Genomic DNA, 21371 nt, shown 5'->3' on the forward strand with positions numbered 1-21371 from the left:
ACTTTGCAGGTAGTAACTAGGGTCTTATATGAAAAGTTCCATTCCTTTTATTTTATATTATATATATATTTTTTTTTCCAGTCCAGTTCTCCCTCCCCTCGCCGAGACATTCCACGATGCCAAGAACATACTTTTTGAAAGACGATTCTGCCCCCGCCAGTGCCGCTTATTTACCGTCCCTATATATTCGCGACTCTGATACGGATACCCTCCTCACTCACTGCTAAAAGATTCCTCTCTCTTCTCTCTTCTCTCTCTTGCGCCCGCCCGCCCGCCCGCCATTTCTTGGAGCTCGAAGGAAACCTAGCTCTCGGAGTTCATGCGGTTAGATTGATTGGATCATGGAAAGAGGAGTAGTGGAAGCGATCGAGGACGTCGAGGAAGGGGTCGGGGAGAGCCCTTCGCCGCTGAGAGGGATGGGATCGAACGACATCAAGAGAGATGTGTTCGAGAGGCTCCTGGGTGTGGGGAACGAGGAGGCCGTCTCGGATCCCGACTTCAAGGAGCATCTCGACGCCCATTTCGCGCGGTTGCCGCCGAGGTGACGGCAAGCCTTGCGTTCTTGATTATGTGTCGGGTTCTGATTTTTCTTGAAGCGAGTCTACTAGGTTTGAGTTCTTGTAATGGGAGAAAGTTTGATAGAAGCTTGAGAATTATCCATTTGATTATGGATTCTCTCTGTTCTTCATTGGATTTCTTTGAATCTTGATGGTTTCACAATCTTGTGTTTGCTCGGTTTTATTGTCACACGACGGAGTTGGCCTTCGATTGTGCATGAAACTAGTATTTCTTGGTATACGTTTCTGTTATCCATTTCTTTGGGTTGGAGTTGGAGAATTGTCCTTTTGTTTGTTCTATATGCTCTGTTTTGGGTTTCTCGAATCATGGTCGTTCTGTTTTGTTAATGATCACACAATCGGTTAGTACTGTTTCATTCTTCTTCTTTGGTTAAGCTTGATGAATTCGGTTTATCCCGTGCTTCTTGCGCCTTTTGTTTGTTCAACTTTTAGGTGTCTAATTCAGAAATTTTTGTGTTTCTACAAAAAAGAATTGCCATGCTCTGATCTTTATCCTTCATTCTCCAACTTTTCTATTCTTTTGTTCCAGAGTGTGGTACAGGTAATTCTAGTTAGTACGATAAAATAATTTTCGGTTGTTTCTTGTGCAGTTATCAGGTAGATGTGAACTTTGACAGAGCCGAAGTTGTTTTAATACACCAGAAGGTTCTAACAGAAGCCAAAGATCCTGAGAAGCGTCCAGCCTTCCACGTCCATTTCTTGAGGGTACAGTTCAACTACTGATTTATGTCGCTGCTTAGTGTTGGTTGTTGGTATAATAACATATATTATATTATTTCTCTGTCGAATCAATGTTCAGTCGTCTATATCGTTCTTTCCTACATGTTTGTATCTTGTGCCTATATTACATGCAAGATTCAAAAATTTTGGAAACAGCAGACATCTTAGTTATGACTAATTTGATAACTGAACAAACGGCATTTCTACAATTAGCTCAGATTTGGTATTCTTTTATTTATTTCATAGCTTTGTAAATGGCATCAGATTTGGTATTCACGTGTTTTAGTTTGCATATGTAGAATAATATGAACAGTTTGATCATCAATTAGCTCAAAGGGACATTAAGACGAAGATATGTCTTACATATACATGAAGCTTTCCTCTTTCGCAGCACCTACATAATTAGCTCAATTGGCTGCTGTTGAACTAATTAATAATTCATATTGGGTTAAAGTTGTAGGTTTCCATATTTGTGGTTGCCGGGTGCAGATCTTGTGACATATAATTGTGTATTGTACACTACAATGCTATCTTTTATTTCTTTTGTTGTCAGGTCAACATTTTTTTCCCATCTGATTCTCTAATCAATTAGTATACGCAAAGCAGATTTTCCTGCCCATGATGACAAAGTGTCAGATATTTACTTTTTCTTTCTACTTGGCCCTGACAATTGCTGACACAAATTCTTGATTAACTGTCCTCTGTTATGGTGCTGCATGGTCTTGTGAGGGATTTACATCAATCCTAAACTTTACTGTCAAAATGAAGTTAAAAAAGAAAATCTAATTTATCGTTCCCCATCCTTCAGGTACAACATATATCATTTCCATTCTGATATCCTATTTGGGTGACCACTTAATTTAAGATATCACTAATACACCAAATTACTGTTAGACTTTGCTTTATGCAAGTCAAGAGACTCTAAACATGTTCATGGATGACATACTTTGTTCTTGCTTATTTCTTTAGTACTCATTTGAGTAGAATCGGGATTGTGGGATTGACTTTGAACCTTGCCCAAAGCTTGAAGAGAAAAAATTGGATGTGAGAGACAAGTCTGTGGAAATTGAAGATGGGACCGAGGTAGCAGATGCGCTCTCAGCAAGGTATTCTATTCTTGGTCTTCATTACTATGGGAACCATAAAACATGCTATCAATTGACTAACATTTTAATTTTAAGTACCATTTGGTGTCATTTTCATTCCCTAATTTTCATTGAACCAAAACAATCACTGCATGGTAGATTATTGCAATCAGTTCTCAGTTTTGCAATATTTCCAATGAGTGTACAGGTGCAGTTCTATTGGAAAGACTGCACCAGAGAGGCATCCAGAATATCGGATCAGCTATTTCTTTAGATCTAATTTCTTAAACTTTCAAGCATCAATAGAAGAGCTCAAAATTAATGGGTAAGACATCTTGTATTGTTTCTAGATCTGTAAAGTTACTCTTCCGTTCAGTAGTAAAGATAGATAAACCAAAGAATTCAACAGTAGTAGATGGTGAAAGAGGGAATCTGAATGACAAAGTTGAATAAAAATATATTCAAATACTAGAAAGCTAGTATATGTGGGGAGAGAGAGGAAGAGGAGAAGAGATAAATTCTTAGGAAAAAAGAATAGATTGTAACGTCTAGCTAATAGTTGCTTGTAGAAGAAATAAGGGTTCCAGTCAGTCAAAGGAGCAAGTCTCCGAATGGGGCGTTCGAACGGCCTTGAGGCTGTTCGAACGCATTTATCTGAGAGTCAGAAGATTAATTAAGTGCTCGAACACTCTCAAGGCTGTTCGAACGCATTTATCCGAGAGCCAGAAGATTAATTAGGCTTTTGAACGCTCTCAAGGTTGTTCGGATGCATTTATCTGAGAGACAAAAGATTAAATAGGCGTCGAAACGCTCTCAAGGCCGTTCAAATATTTGACGGCGAGGAGCCGAAGTCTAAGTATTTTAATTAAGTATTTTTTTTGCCTATATTAGGCAATAAGATTCGAGCCTGTTTGATCCTGTTGCGAAGTCTAGTCAAATCAGGGAGTCGCCTATAAATAGATGTGGTGTGCCCTGGTTAGTCATCTTGGATTATTGAATTATTTTCGCAAGATTGTTTTCTTCCTTCGTGTTCGACTACCTCTAAGCCGTGGAAACCCTAGTCATCACCTAGGGCGACCACTGTTGCCTACCTCCTCGTCTGGCCGCACCCACTTGACCTTAAGAAATGACCCTACTTCTTCTCTATCATTTCTCAACTAATTATATCGATTTCCACCATTGCCATTTTTACCACCTTATCATAAACCCTAGGGCGACCACTGTTGCCTACCTCCTCGTCTTGCCGCACCCACTTGACCTTAAGAAATGACCCTACTTCTTCTCTATCATTTCTCAACCAATTACATCGATTTCCACCATTGCCATCTTTACCACCTTATCATAACCCTAGCTCGATCACCATTACGCCTCTTTGGCTTCCCTTTTCCACGATCCATCCCGATAGATTCGTTCTCCATTCCGAATCCATCTCAAACCCAAAAGCACTCGACCATTTAACAATTTGATCTTGAGTTGCCTCTTAACTTTGGAGATCCATGGTAACCCTATCTTTCTGCTTGGGAGTCGGAATCTAATTCCGTCTTTAGATTTGGACTCGCAGTAATTATGGGATTAGGAAGGCATTCGTTACAAAAGTTTCTATTTTTATTTCAGTACCCAAAGAAATGAAGAGGTACAAATTACAAAATACAAAGAACCTTCAATATCATTGAAATCTACTGCAAAGTCACGGATCTGTGCTGACCTTTAGCAATGCCCACAAAAATAATACTAAAGGAGAAATGGGTGAGAATTGTTATATCTCTACAGTCTATAAATGATTGGGCTTTTTTGTATAGTTCTGTTCCAATTTTGTCCTAACATGTCACACTGAGCCACCTATACGATAACTTAAAACTAAAAGGTCTTAGTTGATACATTTGGTTTGGTTATAAACTTATGCATCTTGAACCAAAATAACGGTACCTTGGTTCTAATGACAGTAATTAAAAGCTTAATGAGTCAAAAGGCATTGAGCCCTTGAAATTTGAAAATGCAATGCCTGTGCAATCTGGTTGCTGCTGATGTGAGCAGATGTCTTTCCTCCATGATTCTTTAGAAATAGATTCCAGTAGACTAATTGAGTTGCATCGCCAGCAATTTTATTATGGGCTGCAGCTCCAATTGAAACATCTTTTTGTGATCTGATACAATTTGGACCAGACCTGTTTGTCTGACCTGTTATATCAACTGTTCTCTCTGTTACAAATTGTTGACTTGCTAATATTTCAAGTTTTATTCAGGCCATCTACTAAGCTATTATTTTGTACTCTTGCGTGAACTCTCGTGAATTCAATTGTTTGTAGTTAGTTATGAGTTATGACCTGTTCACACTGTGGACTGATCAATGCATTGTTAAATATTTAAATGCATTGCCTTCCCAGGTTGTAGTAGAAATATCTAATTCTGTGAAGTTCTACTCATCCTGAGAGAACAACCAATCTGCTGTTCTGCATAACGAGTTCAAACATATTTTTTTAGCATGTGACATTCTAGAAGTTGCTATTTGGAGACAAATGATTAGAAAAGTCAAACAAAGTAGATTTATTTAAATGACTTTTGTTCATGCTTGGAAGGCTTATTGAACTACTGATTGAGAAATTGTTTTCCCTCCTGTCCAAACATAGGCGTAATGTGACGTACATCCCGGTTCATGAGATCATATTTTCAACTATTGACAAACCAAAGCTCCTTAGTCAGGTTGGTAGGATAATACTTCTTTATGTACATTTATTCATAGAATCTTGGTAAGACATTTCTACTTCATTTCTTTTCATGTTTAATGCTTTGATAGATGGGCAAGTATTTATTGCTTTTAAACATTATTGCAGTTCTTTATGTAGGCTACCTATTGTATGCATCTTCATTCATGTTGATGTCTAATATTTCTACAAGTAATAGTCCTAAGAAACATGATTTAGAAAATGGAGGGCCTCTGATTTTGTCATTGAATATGAAATTTATTCGGAAGCAGTTGCTTGTTATCTTGCTGATCCAGCTTTTGACCAACAGCTTTTCTGGTAGTATCCTGAGCCATGTTGTTTTGAGTCTGGAGCCTCTTCATAATTTTACATACTAGACTAATGGCAGATAGAAGTCTTTGTAATTGTATTTAACTTTTTTTTATGATTCCATTTTAATTAAGTGCCCGGCAGCATAGGCTGGCATCTCTGGCAGTGCTGGCAAAGAAGAGAGAAGAGTGAGTGAATGTCGGCTGCAAAGTTGGCTATGAAAAATCACTCTAAAGCCTCTTTCTAAATTATGGAAGCATAGAATAGCATAATGACCTACACAGATTTTGTTAATGTATATATATGTTCTTGTATTCTTAAAAATGGCATATCTGTTGATGTTCATGTCTATTCATTAGGTTATTATACTACATGTTTCTCAAAGAATATATGGTTATTCTTCATTTTGTAGTGCAAATAGTTCGTACATGCCAAAGGAACTTTGTATCATTCTTTTCCCATTAGTTTTAATAAAAGCGGTTGTAAATCATTAATTTTTTGACTTCTTAAGAAGATCTCCAATTCCTCCTACTTATCGACCTAAAGTGATTATTAGTTGGGACTCTCATCTGAACTTGTTACTAAATCTCCAAGAGTTTGACCCAACAATGACAAGATCAACTTCTCCTGAAGATAGTCTCAAATGATCTGATGGAGATGAGCTTCTTCTTATGACAGGTTCCTATTGCTTACACTAATAGCCATGTGATGAGATGTCCAGACAGAAATGACTACAATTTCTTTGTTAACTGTAAACTCTATATTTTTATAGTTCATTCTAAATTGTTGACCTTGATAAGCTCTTGATCTTATACACCTCTAACCATCTCATTCTACTCTTATGGTCCATTAATTTGATTGGCCGTTCAGAATTTTCTATGAAGTGGATGTTGTGGTAATTATTTATTTCGTGAATATTCTGATTTTGACAATATTGCACTCTATTCTATGCATTCCTTTTCCCTATACTGTTATATATCTTTATGATATTTGATCTTATAATTTGTAAGTTGCATACTCTTATTCGTTCAGTGTGTTTGAACTGGTTATTTGGTGTTCTAACTTTAATGTATTCTCCTAGCTATCAACTTTGCTATCAGAAATTGGACTGAACATCAGGGAAGCTCATGTATTTTCAACAACAGATGGCTATTCTTTGGATATATTTGTCGTTGATGGATGGGACAATGAGGTAATTAAATTATTGATGTGCATGATATTGCTTTCGTAAGCACCACTTGATTTGTCCTATTTTTGTTTCTACAGACATTTAAACATTGATGATGAACCCTTCCTTATCCTAGGGTCATGAATTCAAAATCTTTTGATTGCATGGTGTTTTAATTTATCTTTTTGTTCCATTTTCTTTCTCCAATTGCTTCATTAATGGAAATACTATTGCAAGAACGTTTGAGATCAAGGGATTTAACCCTGACACCAAACAAACTTTTATAAATGAAGTCAAAAATTAGGTAAGAGTGATAGGTAGAAATAGGATGATTTTAATATCATAATTTACAGAAATTATTCTCCTTGTAATACTAGAGGAAGTGCCTTTTGTAATCCTGGAGGTATGAATGAGAAATCTTTTCTTTATCTTTTGGTTAAAATTTTGTTGCCAATTGTCACATTCTAAAGCAAATTGTGGCTATAACTTTTGAAGTCACAGAGTTGACCTGACATCAAACATCTAATCAGGTTTGCTAAATAAAGTAAAACATATGCAATGTAGGAACTGGTCATCTAATATCCTGTATTTATGCAGGAACCTAAGTGTAAATGACAACATTTCTAACAAATTGTCAATTAAATTTTATTTCATTTATAGCTATCACAAATTCTAAAGTGCACGTAGAATGATCTTCATTCCTCTGTCTTATCTCCATTCAATTGTAGCCATCCATTGGTATCTTCTCTTTATACTGTTAGTCTATTATAGATTTCTTCTGTTATTTGCATGAAATATTAATATACAGAAAAGCACGTTTGGAGCAGCTGTTATATCATGGATAGATATGTATGTTTTTCTTTATTGGAATAGTAATGATGTTAACAAACAGTGGTAGCATAATGAGTCTGAAATTGTTCTTGTTTGCGTACTTAAAAAGTTGTACGGCCAAGGAAATCAAACCAATATAGCTAAATACCATGCCATATAAGCAATCTCATTGCTACTGCTGCCTGCAACATTATTGAAAAAATGTTGAATTTTCAATGGGCTTGCTACATCATTGGATATAGTCAGGACCATAGTTTAAGCTATAACCTATAACAAGAAGATAGTTGCAACTTTAGCTATTGTTTGAATATTGGCTACCTCTGGTTCACAAGGCCTTGTTTAGAACTTCTGAACTTCAAGAAGATATAGCTTTAAGTACCGAATATGAAATCAACATGTGCAGACATAGGAAACAGAGGAAAAGCCAAATATGGAATCCTTGAGTGACAAAATTGAAATGAAAATGATGCCTAATCAAAATTGATTGGTAACATCTGACAGAAATATAAAGTTTGAGAAGATGTAGCTTTTAAATTTAAAAACGAATTTTGTTACACTACAGATACAGGAAATCAAATACGGAACATTTACTAATACAGGAAATTAAATCTTTAAGTTTTAATGTTCGCAAATAAATGTGTTTTGTGTGATCGGTGGTGAGTAATATCATTAATTTTGTTGGTACCAGCAGCTTTTGAGGGCTAGGTTTTTACTTATTTTAGAGAATGGTCCAAGTAAATATATTTGGTCAAGACGACCAACAATGCCATTATTACGGCCTTTCTGTATTGTCAAGGGGTGACATGATTCTATTTCTTTATAACAGGTACTTTTGGCATGTCCAAGTATTTGCTGACTTTTCACTTGATACCTGCAGGATACTAATGGCCTGCATGTGAAGTTGAAGGCATCAATTGCCAGAAGTAAGGTAGCTCTCTTCTCAGTTTATGACATGTGCAGACCTTCTACTTATTTGGAAGAAAACAATTCATATAGACAACTCTCATAAACAAGTTTGGGTTCAGCTAAGCTTAATGGATTCCTTTTCCTCCATTCATCTCTATTTACTGCAAAGGTTTGCACCAAATCAAAGAATATCACATTCTTATTATTTGCTCCTTCCACAATAGGTTTATCTCCCTTTCCTCTTAAGGAGTGTTCTAATTTAAGGTACAGACCAGATCTGGAATGATCTATATGTAAGAAAATTATAAAAATTTTTATAGGTGGTAGCCTCACGTGTTAGAGTTCTGATTTGATTGGAAGGTTAAGATCGGGGCTAAACGAGTTATTCGACGTTGTAGCTATCATTGGATGGTGGCGGACTGCCGTAGAATGGTGGAGATCAGCTGTGGGGTAGGATGGCTTGTAGAGCTGCGGCGGTGGGATGGACAGTAGGTGATGTTCTAGCAAGATAAGGCTCGATGAAGGTTGCATGAAGAAGGGCGTCGCTTCTGGCCATCCGACGCTCGCTGATGGCTAGTGGGAGGCCAACCATGGTTGCTGGAATGTCGACCTCAAGGCCACGATGCTTAGGTTTGTTGTAGCGGGGAGGGTCGTTTGCCCGTCTCCCGCGTTTGCCATCTGGTTGGCTTGGGTGTGAAGGTCCTAGGGGGTGGCGGCTTGGGCCCGAGGGGGGTGGTGTGAATTGCCGCTGATGAAAAATTAGGGTTTTAGGCCTAGCTTTCATCGCGGCTGAGGAAGACAAGTTGGGAATCGTCGCTGGCGGCTGCGGCGGTTTGGGTCTATAGAGGTAGCAAGGACTCCACCAAGGCTGGAGATGGTGCTTTGGTCACCGTTTGAGCCAGCCTTTTCCCTCCCTCGTGAGTTGAAGAAAATGGATGTGGGAGGGTCAGTTCCGCTGTGCCTGGCAGCATAGGTGGGTGGTGCTGGGTCAGGAGGGTTGCCGTCAAGGCTTGGATTGCCTTTTTGAGCCTCTCGATGTTCTCCTTGGCGGCTCTTGTAGATTTTGCCATGAATTCGAGTATTGTCATCGCCTACAAAGGTGGTTCGTCAACAGCGGTGGTTGGTGGCGCTGAGAAAACCTCCACAGGGACGGAGCCGAGTTCTTGGTCCTCCACGGCTGCAATCGCCCCTTGATTAGCTTTGTGTCGCGTGTTTACCATCGGCCAAGGAATGTTGGCTCTAATACCATTGTTACGAACCAGATTTGGAATGATATATATGTAAAAAAATTATGAAATTTCTATAATTGATAACGTCATGTGTTAGGGTTCTTTGGGCTCTGGTTTGAGTGGATTTGGAGCTCGAGGCAAGAAGTTATGGCCAAAAGAGTGAGGAAAGGTTATGATCGAGGTTGAACAAGTTATCCAATGTCGTAGCGGTCGTTGGAGGGTGGCGGATGGCTGTGGGACGGCGGAAGTCGATCATAGGGTAGGATGGCTCGTGGAGGAAAATGATAGCTAGGATTTGAAGGTGGAATAGGGTTTTCTAATTAGATCTACTCCTAAGGAAATGAACGGCTAAGATTAAAAGGTAAATAACGATACAAAAAATGGCTAACAACATTCAATAATCTCAAATGAACAATAACTAGTATTATTTATAGGAGTAAAGTCATAGCGGATTTGTAACGCTTCCGCCTGACACAGGCACGGGCATGTGCACGCCCACGCGCCCACGGCACATGCGGCGCACGCGATAGATCGGCGGGATTGGTTATGCACAGATACACTCCTGTGCTCATATAATTATGATATCATTAAACAAAACTTGCTAACATATCCATGCTCACATAATCCATCACCAAATAAAACATACTATTAACCAAATAAACCTATTAATATATAAATATCCAAGTCCATAATAATATACACTAGACCACTACATAATCTGGCAGGGCCCACATAGGCCACGACAAACCATCAAAATATAACTTATAACCACTAACACACGAGTACACTATAATCTGATATGGTTTATATAATTCATCGTCTGATACAAAGGAGTACAAATATTCAATAATGGTACAATCAATACCTATATAAACTATCTTCTATATCGTCTCGCGTCTATAGCTCACATTATCTTTACTCTAGAATATCTTCTCGGGATATCTCAAGTCGCTATCACATACCACATATCGGTGGGGGGTGGGGGGTGAGAGGGGTTAGAAAAGAAGTAAAGAGAGTCATGAGCTAAAAGCTCAATGAATAGACCTTATCTTGAATCAGTGATATCAAACAATGAGTAAATCATGTATTAGATAATATGAATTACATATGAATATCATGTCATGAATGAGTATATGAATGTATCCTTAATAATATATAAATGAAATGTAGATATTATGACATAACTGATCAAAGTATATAATTGTCGACAATGTGTAAACAATTTCTATATTATACCATCATGATAATTATATAATATATCCTAATTCGAGAAAGACGTCTAGGGAATAAGACTACTAATGTCTGTTTAGAAGACACAAACTATATATCCCTCACGTCTGCCAATCAAAGGTCAAGCCATCGCTAGCAAGGTCCACGGGGTCTCAAAAAAGGGGTTCGAAATCTGTAAATATTTAAGTAGTATGATGTTAGTTGTGTATCCCATTTAGAATTCATTCGTGTAAAATATAATAGATTATTTGATTTTATATATAATGATTACCTTATTCTAATTATATATTAGCATATAATAATTAATCTCTTTAAGCATAAAAGAATAAGATATACAATAATATAATTAAAAATACACGTAATACAATAACTAAGTATAATTTAATTATTTTGTAATTACTACTCTTAGTTAACTAGTCACTAGTTATACATGAAATAATTATTATCCGTTTATATAAAAATAATTATCCTTGCTTAGTATTTCATTTTATATAAAACAGTATATAATAATAAAATGCTAAAATAGTTATATACAATATCAACATGAATATTAGATTATTATCAATATATCTATATATATTAATCTAATAATATAATATAGCTATAGCTATATTTATATACAGATACTATAATTATAATTAATCAATTATTATACTAATTATACTTAGCTAATAACTATGTTAATGAGTATATATATATAATTTAATAATAATTACTTATCTAACTCCTCTAATTTACATTAATAAAATAAACCATTAAGGAAAAAAATTTTTAAAAAAGAGCTCTCTGTTATACTACAGTGCTGGGCTCAGCACTGTAGTTAGTAGAGAGAGGAAAACGGATAGAGGAACGAAGGAAAGGAAGCAGAAGAAGAAGCAGAAGAAGAAGAAGAAGGGAAGGGAAGGGAAGGAAGGAAGGTCAGATCTGGGCTGGCACTGCAGTAGAGGCGAGTCGACGGCGATAGTAGTGAGAGAGAGAAAGAGAGTTTGAGGGAGAGAGGAGAGTGAGAGAGAGACCGAAAGCGAGAGAAGAGAGAAGAAAGAGAGAGAGAGAGACGATGGGGAGGAGGGGGAACGGCGGTGGCCCTGGGGCCCGCCGCCGCCAATTGGCCTCAGTTGGTTGGCTGCGGTTACATCAGCGGCGGTGGGGTGCGTGGCACTGTGGCCGGCCACATCGTGCCCAAAATCTTTTATTTTCTATTTTAGGCTGGGTTGTTATAGGATTAGATCCACATGCAAATTTATCCACTTTAATTCAAAATTATTGACAATAAATAAATATAACCAACTAGACTTGACTCGACTGACTCCTATGATCGGATCACACCATTTAACTAAATCACTCACTCAGTGTCCTGTTTGACATGTTCTCCTAGTCCTCTAGACTAGTTTCTTTGGTCATATTCCTTTGTTAGGATGCGAGCACCCTCAGATTATACCTGTCAAATCTGGGCACGATGTGCGTTACTATCTTTTGCTCATTTCTACATCTCGTTTTTCGAATTAATTCTATCAGTGCCTGCCATAGTCTTCATAAGGGAAAATGATAGATGAAGTACTAGGCCCACTGTTTACAAGATTGAATTTTGGTTTGTAGTCCAAAGAGCATAGGTATCTGCTGAAACCTACTTGCCTGTCCTTTGAATGAAGTCTTGACCTCTTGCTTATAAGTTCGAACCCTGAAACCTACTGCTAGTCCTTTGGATGTGATTCTAACATAGTAACATGCTGTAAATTTTAACATGCTTGTGATTTCTGTATTTTGTCCTATTGTCAATGTTCATAAGCTAAGAGCCGAGGCACAATGACATGAGGTGGTTTGAATTGATAGATTGTGTACTGATAACTTATGTTTTTTTGAGAGAAATGTAGAGATTATGGACTGGCTTATCTCATCCTTCAGCCTCAGAGCAAATGCTAATGCAATCAAATGTTGATGAGTGGGAAATTGACAAAAGATTGTTGAAAATGGGAGAACAGATTGCTTCTGGATCTTGTGGAGATTTGTGAGTGAATAATTAAGATATACCTTGCCCTATGGACTATTCTTGCCATGCTCTATTTTTAGATTTACATTGTACTTTGACTTTGAGTCTCAATCTGATGTTTGTGTAAAGGTACCGTGGGACTTACCTTGGTGAAGATGTTGCCATAAAATTTCTCAGACCTGAGCATCCAAGTGAAAACCTCAGTGCAGAATTTGCTCAAGAAGTACGGATATTAAGGTAATTAACTTTTCATTGAGTACAATCAACCTAGCTTATCATATTTCTAATTTGATAGATCCTAAGGAGATCTGTTTATTGATTCACTAGACAACATTATTTTCTTCCTAGCTTATTTACTTCCTTACAAGAACTCAGACAATGCAGTTTATATTACTCATAGTGCTTACCATTTCTACTGTCCCTTTTTTTCAGGCAAGTTCGCCATAGTAACATTATCCGATTCATTGGTGCATGCACAAAACCACCTGAAATTTTCATTGTTACAGGTAACTTTTCTATTAGTGAATTTCATGCTAAGAAAGAAAAATAGAAAAAGAAGCTTTCATCAGTGTACAACAAAGCAAAATTGATGCCTTTGAATTAAAATAGTTTAGGACAGTTTTAACTTAAAATGGGTTTGCCACATTGGAGGCTGTATTGTTATTTTTTTTATAATAATATGTTTTTTTTTATAAGAGTTGTGCAGCATTTGAAATTTAGTGTTTAAACTGCATAAGTGTGTCATTGTCTCTTTTATTTTCTGAGTGGAGTCATATAAAGTTGCGTGCAACAATGGTGTCATGCCATTATCGGCACAGCATGTGCTGGTCGGCACGCATGCTCCGGCGTGCCAGTGGCACACCCTTATGTGCCACTTACACATATTTGTAATATTTTTAATAAATTAGAATATTTAGAGATGTTTTGGGCTGTGTCGTAAGAAAAAGAGAAAAAAGGTAACACCTTGGCCGTCGCCGTTGCCCGAGCTCGCTTCGGGTGCCCTAGCCCGAGGGAGGGGAAGAAAGAGATCGAGAGAGATCGAGAGAGAGAGAGAGAGAGAGAGAGAGAGAGAGAGAGAGAGAGAGAGAGAGAGAGAGAGTTTATCAGTTAAAACTTAAGTTGCGGATCTGGATCCCCTTCCTCGGGCTAGGGCATCCGACGTGAGCTTGGGCGACGGCGAGCTCGACGACGAGGTCGATGGCAAAGCTATTAGGAGGGGTGCAATGTGGGCACCCCTCGTGCCACGTGCCGGTACGCCGTCAGCATGGCAAGTGCCGATCGGCATGCCTCGTGCCAGTCGGCACGGCCATCCATGGTTTTGGGGTCTTCGGTATATCAATCTTTTACTTTTAGTTTAAAAATATATATTAAAACCTATATTATAATGTTTTATCTTTAGATTATTTTTGTAAATGACCTATTTTATTAAAGATTGAGCAACAATTAAATGTAAATATTGTTTAACATATAATATAATTGAATGCATTCATTAAAATTAATATTATCGATTGACTACTTCATAATTTGATTGAATATTCAATAATATAATTGAACACATAATAGCATTCAACACATAATATTAATTGATGATAATTCAATAATTAAAACTAATATTTAGTTGAATGTAGAATGTAGAATGGTGAGGAAAATCAAATACTTTATTTGTAGGCACAAGAATAGCACGAGAAGATTGTATTAAATCTTGTCGATAATCTTTAAAACTTAGCCACTGATAGTATTGTTTGTTGTAATGTCTAATATAGTTTCATACAAATAGAAAATTTTGCAATTATCTTATAAGATGATTTAGATACTGAATATGCACGGGAACGATGATATAACTGGAGTTGGATCAGGTTGTATCAATTGAAATAAATTTATTTTGGAAGAAAAATAAAGTTTTTATTGGGGGGGTGTTCGAACGCAAAGGCCGCGTTCGAACGCACTGTGTGAACGCCTACAGGAGTTCACAAATACAGAGAACGAGAATTGTCCGTCCACGTTCGTAATTATAGAGAACGAAAAATTCGTGTTCGAACGGCCTCGAGCGCGTTCGAACGCACCATGACGAGAACACTTTGTTTCTAGGGTTTTATTTCTATTGTTTGAGTCCAAAAGGTAGTCTTTAAGTATTGTGGAGTGCACCCTAATGGGGTTATGTCATGAAATCATATTTTCTTCCCTATCTCTCTCTATCTCTCTCCCTTTCTCTCCTTCCTTCTTGTCCTAACTTCACATCGTCCTCTAACCTCCATTGGTTAGACCTTCCTCCTCGTCTGTCGCGGCCCTACTTCTTCTAGGAGCGACTCTTTCTTTCTTTTCATCCTATCTCCATCCGTATTTGCCAATATTCTCATCCATATATCATCTTCCCTTTCTTTCCCACCATCATCAAAATCTCCCTTCAATCCAAATAACCAACCCATCCCCATCTTGGTCCGGTTTTTAACAAACGACTAGTACCGACATCGGCACAAGCGCATCATAAACGTATATAGATTGTGGATATGGAGTATAATAAAGGTATTGTGACTCTCATAGTTATTGATATGATGGTAATGATGATGAACTCATATTATCCTGTAGGCGCATCTCTCCTGATATCATGCTACCTATAGACTTAAGTCCGTCTCTCATCTAGCCATAATCATGTTGAGCTTGTGATGGTCTATTTCCTTTTTTCTAGTCTCTGATAAATTCTGCCTCGTGGTTGTTTTAGTCTGGTCCCATGGCCTTGATCTTGGATGGCATGCGTAAAGTTTTTCTCCTCTATAAAAATAATCTCTTTGAAAATATTGTGTGGTAGGGACGCATGTCTCATCTTCATCATCATCAATATATCTAAGTCTTCCAAGGGATCAATTGATCATGAAAATAATCTAACTTGATGACTAATAACCGATCGTTAAGATCTAGCTTGACTAGTAGTTAATTGATGATGATTGATGGAAATAAGAAAATAAAAAAAATGGGCTCCACATGTCTGTTACAATTGCTCTCGAGGAAGATGATTGCGATCCAAGTTGAAGCTTTGGAGAAAATTGAATATGGAACTTTAACCATTGAAATGACCTGAAATTTGGCTATATTGTCTCTCTGGAAGTTAGGAATCCAACGCAGCAGGAATTTCATTGATCGCATGGGTAGACCAAAAGATATAGGAGAATATTGGCCAAGGGTTAGGGGGTGGCAAGATGAACGTGGATTATGGAAAATGATGATATGGTTAAGGTAAGGGTTATAGAAGTGGAAATGACTGTGGTAGATAGGATAGTGCCTTGAGCAAGTCGTGGGGAGAGAAGAGGGTTTCCAAGTTGGATTGGTCACCGGAGTGAAGAAAGAGAAGCAACGGAGTTGTAACCTCGGCTGTGGGTGGAATCTCGAGTGGGTAAAAGGGAGAGAAGGATGGAGAAGTTTGGCTCAAACCTAGATGCAAAACAAAACCCAAATATCCAATAATCCCAAAATGACCGCCATTCTACACATTTAGAGGCTAGCTATATGTCAAAAAATAATAAGTAAACCTTACTCCGAAATATCTCAGTCGTCGGGTGTTTGAACGTTCAAAATAGTGCCTCTATATGTGCGAACCCTATGCAGGCAGTCGAACACCACGTTCGAATGGCCCTTCTTGGCGTTCAAATGTCCAACTAGAAATCCTTATTCTTCAAAAACAAAAATAATCCAATTCGAGAAGGGTTCGTCATGTCCAATCCGTATCATAATCACGAACCGCAACAACCTACCATGCTTCCCTCACATTGTCCTCAAGATGCAAAATAGAAAAAATGGTCCATTAAGTCCTCTATCTCCTATGTCGCCTCATCCGTGGGTTATCATTGCCACTCCACCATAATCTCTGTCCCTAAGTGCCCGTCATGTCAACGTGATCACTTGGCTAGGACTTGTACTGGCTTGTCTATCTCACGCTCCTCAGTAGGCGGAAAGTCGGTTCCTATGGCTAGATCGGGTCCAATCCGAGCTTTCAAACTGAGACATGGAAAACCGGATATACTCGTGTCCCTTGAGGCAGCTCCAAGCGACAAGTTACAGGTCTAATATGCTCCAAAACCTTATATGGGCCGAAGAACTAATAAGACAACTTCTGGTTTTGCACAAGCCGCAAGGTCACTTGGCGATATGGTTGTACCTGACCTTGCCGATATGGTTGTACCTGCACAAAGACCAAATCATCTACTACAAACTCACGCTCACGATTTCTCTGGTTATAGACCTGTTTCATCCGGCTTTGAGCTGCAACGATGTGCTCACGAAGTCATCTCAACGTCTTATTCCGATCCATCAGCTCTAAGTTTGCCTCCAACCTCTCTACAACTACCAACAGATCATATGCATGTATTACAGAGGTTGTCTATCATATACCACTTCAAATGGAGTTATCTGAATGTTGGTGGTAGCCGGTATTAGAAGATCACTCCACCGAAAGCAAATATCGCAACCACTCTCTCGGTCAGTCTATCACAAAGCATCTCAAATACTGCTCAATACATCAGTTGACTACCTTTGTTTGGTCGTCTGTTTGTGGATGGTAGGCTGAATTGAATGTCAAGCGTGTCCCCTGCAATTTGAAGAATCCCGCCAAGAAATCACTAATGAAAATGCAGTCTCTATTAAAGTTGAAAGTGAGCATATTTGCTCAAACTTGTCGACAACCATCAAAACCACTAAGCACCCTAGACCTCGAGCAGCCTACTAGATCTGCTCTAGAATTGGCAATAGATAGAGTAGTCCAACTGGGTTAAGAGACTCCGTCTTCGTTTGTTGGTAGATTTGGCACTCCTTGACGTAGCGCTTTACATTTGCCTCCATTCCCATCTAGGTATATCTTTAAGAAAGCCACTTGTAAGTCCTCAACACCCTTTCGTGGCCCATTATTGGAGTATCATGAAAGTGCTTTTTGAGGTTAGCGACCATGCCTGTTACGACCCGAAATAGGAATCATGACCGGCCATGCATCTCAATATGCTTGAGATACATGAAGCCTTATTAATATTTTCTACGTGTACAATGGCAAAAATAAATAAACAAAATGAAGATCTGCTTTATTAAATTTAAAACTAATTGCAATAAATATAAAACAATGATATTGTTTTTGAGTCTCTAAACGACATAAATTTATTTTCTAATCTAAAGCATAAAATTCAAAAGAGCGAAAAAGTAAATAGGTGGATCCTAAGTGGAGGTGGAGTCCGGGTACATCTCGCTCAGTCGCCCCGCTGACTATTACCTGAGATAGATAATAAATAAAAGAAAATAAATCCATGAGCCAACATCTATAGCTCAATGAATGGAATCCATTCGAAAACCAAATAAATTCTAAATTATATTAATGCTGAATAAAATTAAACTAAGAGCAACAATATCCGTAACAATTTGCAATAGGCATGCTCTTTAAATAATGACAATGATAACAATAGCGAGTCATAACTTGTAACCTTGCTCAGTTTCAACATATTACCATCTTTCCAATATTTGTACTGTCATATGTCTCAATGGGTCTATACCCTATGGATCTACATCAATTAAAAGTCACCTCGAGATGATGCTCAGAACTTATCTTCATAACTGATCCGGTTAGGGTCATCAGATGGTATCATTATGTGATCAACACACTGTCTTTTCTACTAACCGTTGAGAGAAGTTAGAGTCACGTAGGAAATTTCTCATTCATCCTAAGATTGTTCCCTAACTCCGTCAGAGTCACCTAAGAAAGTCACCGCAGTGATCTGATTTAGGACTTTCCCCTGGACTTTCAGATAGACTTGAGTCACCACGAAAAATCGCAAGCGATTTATACCGGGACTGTTCTCTAAGTCGTACCAATACTAGTCTCATTTTTCTTTCACTAAAATTTAATATTTGCACAAAATATGGTGATGCACTAAGTATAATGATTAAATGCACATAGAAAATGTAACAATTAAATTTTTGCATATAAGGATAAAATAAATAAATTTGCACACAGAAAATTTACATAGTCTGACAAATGTACGAAATATAATAAAAATAAATATGTGAGTGAACCCACTCACCTGAGTCTAGGCAAGACAACTGAATCTCAAATCCCTAGCTCATGTGCTAAAAATCACAACCTTTAATAATAAATAACAATAACATTTTTAATAACAATAACATTAAAAATGTTATTTATTAACAATAACATTTTTAATAAATAACCTTTAATTTATTGTTAATAAATAACAATAACCTTTAATTAAAATTTTTCTACAATTTAACTCAAAAATTATTAATTTGGGCCGAAATAATCCCAAATCAGTTGAGTTGGGCTACAGTTGGCCCGCAGCCCACCAACTAACACTTAAATGGATTGGGCCCAAGGCCCAATCCAATTAACTAATGGAATCGGGTCGGGTTCCTTGGATTCGGATCCAACCCAACCCGATCCAAAGACTAAAAAGGGGAAGACCAGACTCGAGTTGCCCGAGTCTGTCTTCTCCAAGCCGAAGAGAGAGAGAGAGAGAGAGAGAGAAAGAGAGCGGAAAAGAGAGAGAGAGTGGGAGGCGTCGGCGGCCATTGCGGCGACGGTTCACCGGCCGCGCCCTTAGCTCCCCAACACCCACACGGTGCCACCGTCCTTGCGAGGTGGAGGAGAACCCGCGAACGGCGATCGATCTCATGGCCGATGGCCACCGGAGCCATGAGGGCTCCAACGGTGAACGCCCACGGCACGAGGCCAACGACAAGACGCTTCCAGATGGAGCGGCAGCGACCCGAAGTCATCAGCCGGCCTGATTTGCCGATGAAGCCGAGGAACCCAAATTAGGTATTTTCGTTTTACCCTATTAAACTTTAATTAAAATTTATGAGTGGGAGAGGGCTTACCAAGGAGTCACGTGGTGGTCTTCGTTGGCTCCGGTAGGTCGATTCCACGGCATGACTCCGACGATGAGAAAGAAGAAAGCGAAAGAAGGGAGAAAGAAGAGAGAGAGAAGGGGGCTGAGGTGGTTAAGCAGAGGGAGAGAGGATTAGGGTTTTTAATTTATAGATTAAAAATCTCGAATCTGAATTGGATTCGGCGAGATCTTCCGTTGCGCTTCGTCGCGTGTTGGAGAGGGAGAGGGGAGGGGCTGCACGTGCAGATAACGTGCACCCTCCTCTCTCAACCTCTAATTTAATTTTTTTTTTCTGGTTCTTACAATGCCATTTATTAAAATCACATGTTTCAAATACTCCACCTGCTTCTCTCCTTATAAGCACTTTGATTTCTTGACCTTGAGCTCATATTTCTTCAGCAAATTCAACACCTCTCTCAAGTGCTACAAGTGATCATCCCAAGATTTGCTATAGATAAGAATATCATAGCACATATCGACAAAGCAAGGGACGTAAGATATCGTTTATCAAGCCTTGAGATGTCGTCAATGCATACGGTATAACTCAAAACTCATAGTGGTCATCATGAGTCTGGAATGTCGTTTTGTGTATATCATTGGGATGCGCTTGGATCTGGTGGTATCTGACTCTTAAATTTAGTTTGCCGAAGAAGAAGGCGCTCGCCAACTCGCCCAAAACTCCTCAATGACCGAAATGGGATACCGATCCTTGATAGTGATGGAGTTCAACGCTCAGTAGTTCACACAAAATGACCAACTCCTATCCTTTTTCCTTCCTAGTAGCACAAATGAAAAATATGTACTTCGACTGGGCTGTATGATCCCTTGGTTCATCATCTCGGTCACCATTCTAGAGATCTCCTGAATGTGAGGGTAGTGGTAAGTCCTCATGTTCACTGGTCTAACGCTCGTCATGATTTCTATGCGGTGGTCCGCTTGACGCGCTGGTTGTAATCCTTTCGGCTCCTCAAAGAGGACCGAAAACTCCTATAAGGCATGAGCCAAATCATCAGCTATACCTGACTCATGTGTCTCTTCAGGGTCATCCTTATGCTCATCACCAACAGCGACCTCGTCCTCATGTACATCCTTCTCAGCCTCGCCATCGATAAGCATCACTGAATTGGTTTGTTGTGTGCAGCGGTGCCTTGAGGTGAACTTCTCGTCGCACTTGAAGAACAACCTTTTGACCCTTTGCTCCTCCACCTAGGAGCTGTCTTCACATTAGTGAAAGTACGAAGTGGGATCATTGTCCCGTTGCACTTGTATGAGCCCACGGCAGTTAAGTCGAGCTGCCAGGTGCATGTGTTGGTTTCGGTTGTGCCTTGTGCTCCATGGTTGCCTCGAATGCTTTCTAAGTGCTTGATGTTTATCCTCCATAAGTAGAGCATCCTCTATGGCTTGCCCTAAATCCATAGGTCGTTATGCTCGAACATCGGCTTGAGTGTCCTCCCGCAAGCTGACAATAAAGGTGGATTTGAGCTGAATATCTCACCATGGTGGTGTGCATCGACTGGACACTCGCTCAAATTTCTCTTGATAAGCTCACTTTCGTCTTTTGGACCATTTTCATCAAAATGGCATGAAAGTCTTTTGTAGACCAAATGATGAAACTCCGCCCACATTTCGATCAACCTATGAGTAGTAATCGACTGAAATCACCGTAACGCTGCATCCTTGAGGTGAAATGATGTGAGGAGAACCTTTTGGTCCTTATCCGTGCCTCGAAAGACGAAGAATTGTTTGGTATG

The 21371-nt window shown here is 38.8% G+C and overlaps 1 protein-coding gene across 3 annotated transcripts in view; it reads left to right on the plus strand.

The window, feature by feature from the left end:
• The first annotated feature begins 248 nt into the window (after positions 1 to 248).
• LOC140772621 (serine/threonine-protein kinase STY8-like) overlaps positions 249 to 21371 on the plus strand; it is a 28916-nt gene continuing 7793 nt past the window's right edge. For all 3 annotated transcript variants that reach the window (XM_073114776.1, XM_073114778.1, XM_073114777.1), the window contains exons 1-9: positions 249 to 541; positions 1169 to 1283; positions 2322 to 2404; positions 5011 to 5083; positions 6476 to 6586; positions 8271 to 8321; positions 12630 to 12763; positions 12875 to 12982; positions 13178 to 13251. In XM_073114776.1, the coding sequence (XP_072970877.1) occupies positions 342 to 541; positions 1169 to 1283; positions 2322 to 2404; positions 5011 to 5083; positions 6476 to 6586; positions 8271 to 8321; positions 12630 to 12763; positions 12875 to 12982; positions 13178 to 13251 (949 nt within the window). In that variant the 5' untranslated portion in view covers positions 249 to 341. The remainder of the gene's footprint in view (positions 542 to 1168; positions 1284 to 2321; positions 2405 to 5010; positions 5084 to 6475; positions 6587 to 8270; positions 8322 to 12629; positions 12764 to 12874; positions 12983 to 13177; positions 13252 to 21371) is intronic.

Source organism: Typha angustifolia, chromosome 12 (assembly GCF_048772165.1).
Source record: "Typha angustifolia cultivar Huaian chromosome 12, ASM4877216v1, whole genome shotgun sequence".
Lineage (NCBI taxonomy): Eukaryota > Viridiplantae > Streptophyta > Magnoliopsida > Poales > Typhaceae > Typha > Typha angustifolia.